The sequence below is a fragment of the Loxodonta africana genome, chromosome 8 (genome assembly GCF_030014295.1).
Source record: "Loxodonta africana isolate mLoxAfr1 chromosome 8, mLoxAfr1.hap2, whole genome shotgun sequence".
NCBI classification, from domain to species: domain Eukaryota; kingdom Metazoa; phylum Chordata; class Mammalia; order Proboscidea; family Elephantidae; genus Loxodonta; species Loxodonta africana.
The window spans coordinates 120,385,431-120,392,377 of NC_087349.1; the positions used below are offsets into that span (position 1 = coordinate 120,385,431).

Genomic DNA, 6,947 nt, shown 5'->3' on the forward strand with positions numbered 1-6,947 from the left:
CAGCATGTCCCTCCCTGGGACCTGAGGAGAGTCAGCTGGAGGAAGCAGAAAGGACCTGTGCCTGCCGGTTGGAGTTCTGCCGTGGGAGGGAGTGCCCTGCCTTGTGGTCACATTTAATTTCTCTATTTTCTGTTTGTAGAAAGTCCATGAGATGCTGAAGAAGGGATGGGATGCTGAAGGCTCCCCCTTCCGAGGCCAGAGATTCGACCCTGCCATGTTCAACATCTCCCCCGGGGCGGTGCAGTTTTAGCAGCCAGAGAACCAGAGGCCCTCTCCAGCACATGGAAGGCAGAAGCCGCATGGCCCCACTCGGCTTCCCTCCACGGCTCCCCTCCAAGGCTCCCTTGCATGCCAGGGACCTTCATCTGCTCCCTCCCCACCACGCCTGCCTTTTCTTTGAAGGGAAATCAGGCCCTCCCCCAGCCTTGTACCTCCTCCTGCTGCTCTGAGGAGGCAAAGGGCAGGCTTCCACCAGCCCTGGCCATGCTGACAGGTGCCTCTAAGTGCAAGCAGCCCAGCACCAGGCAGTGCCTGCTCTGTCTCCATGGCAATGCCCGCCCCCCCCCCCCCCACTTGTTGCTGCTGTTGTTTGGACGCCGCCGTCTTCAGCTTGCGGCTTGCTTCTCTTTGGGTGGGGTAGGGCGCCATTGCTGGGTGTCCCTTCATAGCTGCAGTCTGTGGGGTGGTTGAGCTGGACAGCCAGCAGGAGCGTGGTGCAGGTGGCTCTGTGGCAGCTGCCCCTTGGCTGGTGTGAGAGCCCCTGACTTTTGACCTTTTGTGGGTGCATTTCCATGTGGTCCTGCTTGTCTCTTTGTTGTGCCCGAGGCTTCTTCCACACAGCAGAAACTGGGATCCTGGCATCTGCATTTGTTGCTGTCTTACTTTGCCTGTTATAGATGTCGGAAGAGAGTCCTGAGCTCTGGCCTCAAGGCCCAGACGCAGTAGGGGTTTCTGTCTGCGCAGGAGCACATCCCTCTAGTCATGCAGCCCACCTACCGAGACCCGACTCAAGACCAGTGCCGCCCACCACACCACTGCTCAAGCACACTTGGCTTTGCGCATCAGACCATGTCTTCAGGGCACTGGATTCGGCTCCTTTTAACCCCTGCTTTGGTTCCATCATACCCTCTGTGTGAATCATGGCTTATGGGAAGCCCAGCCTGACTTGTGGGGCCTGGAACAACCCTTGGACTGCTTGAGGAAGAATCTCTGCCTCCATTGCAGTGGAGCCACGGGGATTGAGAACCTCACACCCTCTGCCCGGCCCTGGGCTGGGTGCAAGGAGCCCATACCTCTGCGCATCCACGGCTCCAGAGGAGCATGCGCACGTGCTTCCCCATGACCTGCGACCGTCGATTGGGCTGGCTTATCGGCTACAGCCGTGTGTGAAGAGAGCAGACTTGGCTGTCAGCTGGTTGGAGCAGGAGGCAGGGCCCCTCAGGAGGGTTCCTCAGCACACTTGCTGGCCCTGAGAGCACCAGCCCAGAGCCTGTCGTGCAGTGGGGCTGCCAAGACCTGTGTGTGTAGCTGCCCCCACTGAGCGTCTGCTACTTGTCGGATCAATGGTCAGGTGGGCCTCTGTGGCAGACACTTCCTGCCCTGCTACCACGTACAGCAGCTGGAATAAGGGGACCTAGTCACAGAGAAAAAGAAGCCTGCTTCTGTCACTGGAAGCACCCTCTGCCTGCTCTCTGCCTCCTTGTCTGGGATGTCATCAGCAGGTGGGAGTCCTGGAGGCTTCCATCTTCAGGAGCTGGTCTCAGTGCCGTCATTTCCAGGCAGATTTCTGGCAGACGGTGGTCATAGGCAGCACTGTCCCTCAGCAGCCCTTGTGGGAAAGCACCCAGGAAGTCTTCTCTGGGTCCAAAACGCTGTTCTGATGTCGTGGTGTGAGCCCAGGATGTGTTGGGACCCGACATTACTCCCCATCAAACGTGAGAGTCCTGCTGTCTCATACCAGTCACCAAGGCTAGGGGACCGGAGCCACGGTCCCTCTTCAGCAGACGGGCAGACTTGTCCCTACAAGGGGGCTGGGCTACTGTGCTGGGATCCGGGGAAGCCTTGGATTTGCACACTCGCCCCACACTGGGTTTTCCTGTGTCGTGGTGTGTGTGTGCTTTAGCCACTTTCAGTGTGTTTCCTGTCTTCTGTGTGGGTCACTGAGGTGGGCCACACAGCCTTGTGGGGAGTCTTCCAGAAGGAATGTCGAGGTGGGGTGAGATGCCCTGCACCTCAGCTACTTGAGAGACTGTGTGAGCCATTTACTTCCATGGTAGTTTGTCTTCCTTTTGCCCAGGATCTGTTTCCAGTGTCGCGTTTCCTCCCCGTTCCCCACCCTGCTTTAACAAAACAGTAAGGGAGGAGATGGGAAAGCTGAGCGTGGGCCTTGGCAGAAGTGCTGAGTGCACCCCAGGGGTGTCCTTCATGCCTCGCGGCCCGAGCACCTGTCGCCACAGAATGTGCACAGGCCTCAGAGTGCCTGGCCGTGCTGGGGACACCACACACCTGCCCTCTGTGCAGAGCCACTCTGGGGGACAGTTCTGCCTCCCTGCCTCCCGAATAGGCCCAGCCTCGGGACCTAGTGCACACTGCTTCTTTTCTCTTTTTAGACAGGACAGCAGCAGTTTGGCCACTAACCCCATCAGCTGAGGCTTCAAGGAAAGCAGGGCGGCTCACTCCCGGGCCTGGGAGCCCAGGAGAGGGGTGTCCAGCCTGTCAAGTTGCTCTCTCGCCCTGTGTTGGTTTGCAATAAATCTGTATTTAAGCAACTCTGGGTCCGAGTGTGACATTTGCTCCCCAGACAGTTCTTGCCCCAGGTTTTCAGCTGTGAGGTCTCTGGGTCCCTGGATGCAGCAAACAACAAAATGGGGATCCCTGGAAGGTGTTGCCCAACCTACCTGAACTCACTTGGTGCTTGTTTGGATGTGAGACTTTGCCCAGAATCCGAAAATCAAATAAGCTTTTGGTCAGGGATATAAAGAGACTTGGAGCTATAGATCTGATATCCATGTCAAATAGGTTCTGGAATTCTGTTGTTACCCGGATCCCTGAGATGAAGGCAGGGTTCAGAGTGCTTCCTCTAAAGGGCTGACATCCTGTGATTGCGCTGGGTGCCAGCACTCTTTGGCTCCAGATGCGCCTGCGGCTCCCTGCCACTGACAGTGAAGTAGAGCCCCCCTGCCCTCTGCATGCTCACCGTGTCCCCACTGAGATGTTGGTGTCTCGCGGGGAGGTCCACAGACTTCCTTAGGCCCCCTCTCATCAGTGGCAGTGCCTTCACCCACTTGCTAGAGCCCCAGGTCTTGGACTCCTCATACTCTCCCCCCTGCCCCCGAGTACCAGCAGACTCCACTGGGTCTTGTTCTGCCTCCAATATAGGCCCCAAACTGCACCACCTGCGGACAGGCCTGCTGGCCCACCCTGTCCAGGCCACCGCGTGCAGCATGCAGCAGGTGTTGTGTTCCTGTGTGAGGAACACTTAGGAGGCATGGGTTACCACTGGTCAGGAATAATCTGCCAGGAAGGAGAGGCATCTGCTGTTTGCCCCTAAAGAGTGCAGGAGGGAAAAAAAATCAAGAGTTTCGTTTGGAAATGTGTCCAAGAGGCGTCAGCTGCTGTATAAAGAACTCACTGCCTGGAACACTCAGCTTGGGGGAACAGAGCCACCCCCACTCAGCTCTGTTCCCCTGCTGGGCAGCTGGCAACAAATAACCAGGCAGTGGACGGCACAGATCCTGGCACCTCAGAAGCAGCCAGCCCCTGGGACAAAGGCTGGCATCCCCACAGAGGGTGGGCACGCTTCCGGGGGTGAGAGGAGAGCAGGCCAGGGCCAGGGCTGAACAGAGTGAGGATAAGGGGAGTGCTGCCACCCCAAGGGGCACTACATTATTGGCTCTGTTCCAGGACCACACAGGGTCTATGTGACCCTGCCGGAGGCTGCACATTCCACTTTTGCTCTGTTTGACTAAAGGATCTGTGAAGCCAGCTGTCTGGACTGGCCTGGCAGGGGTGGGTAGGACAGACTCCCACCACCCAGGCCCGGGGTGCCAGCATCTCCCTGGGGATGGCTGGGCCTCTCTGCCAGCCCTCAAAGGACGATAGGGCCACTCAGTTGAAGAGCTGCAAAAAATTTGTATGATTCAGCCTCAGCTTCCCCCTCAGCTAGCCCACACTAATGTGGTTTTGTTTTGTTTTATTTTCATGGTTTTGTCTTTTAAAACTTAATGCTGAGCAGACTAGCATTGCCATCAACTTCCCCCTCAACTAGTGCACACTAACATGGTTTTGTTCTATTTTATTTTCACGGTTTTGTCTTTTAAGACTGAATGCTGAGCAGACTGGCATTGCCATCAGAAGTGGGAGGAGCCCTCCGGTCATGGGCCCCTCTGCCTGTTGGTCATGGGCCCCTCTGCCTGCGGGCACACAGCCTGTTTTCTGCCATGCCCACGGGGCTGGCTGTTGTGACGAAAGCACCTGATTTTTGGAGTCAGCTGGCCCGGGCCTCCGACCCAGGCCTGACCTGGTCCAGCCACCCCCCTCACTGGCCCATTTGCCTGTCTGCGAAGGGTTTCTGCAGTGTCACCAGAGCCAAACGTTTCCTCCTCACGGTGGGGGGACTCTTGCCCACCCTTGGAGAATCCTGCCAGGTTCCAGGTTGCGGTCAGCATATCTGGGACCTGAGGGAGTGTGAGCAAAAGGGCTTTTTGCACCCAGCTGGTCCCGGGCCCCACCTGGCTGCTGCTATTCTGAGGCAGGGCCCTGGGGGCGGCTTGCTGGCTGCATGCACGGGGCCTCTCGGGGTGCACATGTCCGAGCAGGGTCAGGACCACTCCCCTAAGGAGGCATTGCTGTCAGGAGGCACTTGCAGGAGAGACATCTGTCATCCTGGGAGGCAAGTCCAGGGCCCTTCAGCCAGACTGGGGCTGGACCTTCCCACCACCCTCAACCAGGACCCTCTTCCTGTGAACGTTCTCTGACCAGGAGGGAACCCTAGGCTTTTCAGAGCCTGGAGCTGGGTGAGAGGGGCCAGAAAGAAATGTTATTCCACCCCACTCAGTTTAGCCACAGAAGAGAAGTGGCATTCCAAGGTCACATGGCTTGTTTTAACAAGGGGAGCCCAGCCCTAGGACGTGGCCAGTGCCACGAAACCCCCAACCCCTTCCAAGGAACACTGACTCTCTCCCCTGCCTAATCACCCTCTGCGACGGGCCCAGGTTGTCCTTCGCCTCCTCAATGCTTCTGCCTCGCAGCCCCCTTTGAGGCCAGCAGCCCCTCCCTGCCCAGCTTGTTCAGCCTCATTCTTATCCTTCTCTAGAATTAGAAAGGGTAAACCCGTCTTCATTTTAGACACTGTGTCCAGGCACAACACTGGACATGCTGCAGGCTCTGTGTGGCTCCGTCACATTAAAACATCCTCTAGACAAGGACCCAGGGGCCACAGCCGGGGCAGGCTCAGCCCTCAGCCTCGCTTCTCAGCCAGGTACTGCTCCACCACTCTAGTGTCGTCCTCTGCAGAGGCTTTGGCAGTGCTTGGTGATAGAATGAATGAGTGAGTGAAGACCTCTGGTGCTGCCAGGGGAAAGCAGACTCAATGCTCTGTGCCAGTGTCCCACCTGGCACCACAGAGCTTCCTCTGAGCTGGCTGAGGCGCTGCGCCTTTGGGGCCAGGACCCTGGGTGTTTCTACCATTGGCATCAGAGTGCACCTTGAAGTGCTTTCTGTCAGCCCCAAAGCTAGCCCTCGGTGACTGCAGCCCTGACTGTAGACCAGCCCCCAGCCCGGGAGACGTTTGTGTGGTGATGACCCAGAAGCCAATGGCCTGGTCGATTGGGCCTGGGTCCGCCTCCAGAGTGGCTGAACCCCCTGTGCCCAGGTGCCTCCCAGTAGGGAAACCTGCCTCCCACCCAGAGGGTTGGGCATCAGAAGAATGGGTGAGATTGGGGACTTAAAGGGAGGCCCCTCATGCAGGGAAAGATGGGGTCTGGGGAGCTGCTCCAGGTCATATCCAAGGTTTCGAATTGAAGGTATTAGCTTGGATTCCCGAGAATTGGGATCAAGGACACTGAACACAGCAGGGTCCCCGGGGCTGCAGCTCAGCTTGGACTTCAGAAGACCTCTCTAAGCTCCACCTGTCTTCCTCTGGAAATTGAGATGTAGGACACCCTCAAAGATGGGTGGTGAGGCTTAAGCAAGGGGCTGGAAGACAAGCCCCTTTTTCAGGGTGTGTCTAGCCCACAGAGCACACTGTAACCAGTAGGCCTTAGAGAAGAGGGCAGGAGGCCCACGTCCTCAGCCTGGACATGGAGCTGCAGACTGGGCCTTCAGGGGTGACAACCTGTGTGTCCTGGGTCTCCCACTGATGGATGGGGAGGAATTTATGTGACCCAGGGATGACTTTCTAAGTTGGTGTTATGCAAGGCTTAGAGTGACCCTGGATCTTCTCTGCCTATGTGAATGAGGCCAGGCATCACCTGGTGGTCTTGATGAGGATGTCAGGCAAGAAGCAGCAGCTCCTCAGAGAGGCAGGTGCAGGCTGGTAACCCCTCTGCTCAGTGGGCAAGCGGTGCCTGGACCCCAGGCCGGCAGGGGCTACGGCCTCCTGGGAGGCAGCTCCTCCAGGGTGGAGAAAGCTGCAGATGTAGCACCTGCTGGTGGCAGAGCAGGTCTGTACTCAGTACTCGACTCTTCCAGCTTCCTCCCGTCCCCACCTCCAGCTCAAAGAGGAGCTAACTTCACACCTCTGTGCTGAAATTAACCGAGTTCTGCACCCACGGTGCCCCACCTACACGCTCCACCGCGCTCCGGTCGTGTGGAGACCCAGGCACAGACTGTGCCCTTCCAGACTGATGCGCTCCCAAGGTGGCCCAGCTCTCAGCCCGGGCAGCGCCCAGAGACAAGTCAGTCCTGAGCACCGCTCAGAAACAGTGCGAATGACCGGGCCAAGGACT

At 57.7% G+C, this 6,947-nt stretch overlaps 1 protein-coding gene across 3 annotated transcripts in view; it reads left to right on the plus strand.

Annotated features, from left to right (window-relative positions):
• Positions 1 to 6,741, plus strand: part of NUDCD3 (NudC domain containing 3) — a 193,960-nt gene extending 187,219 nt beyond the window's left edge. Inside the window, exon 5 of one of the 3 annotated variants that reach the window (XM_023558591.2) lies at positions 140 to 6,741. In XM_023558591.2, the coding sequence (XP_023414359.1) occupies positions 140 to 250 (111 nt within the window). In that variant the 3' untranslated portion in view covers positions 251 to 6,741. The remainder of the gene's footprint in view (positions 1 to 139) is intronic. The other 2 variants (XM_023558590.2, XM_003418608.4) reach the window with 2 other exon arrangements.
• Positions 6,742 to 6,947: the final 206 nt, after the last annotated feature.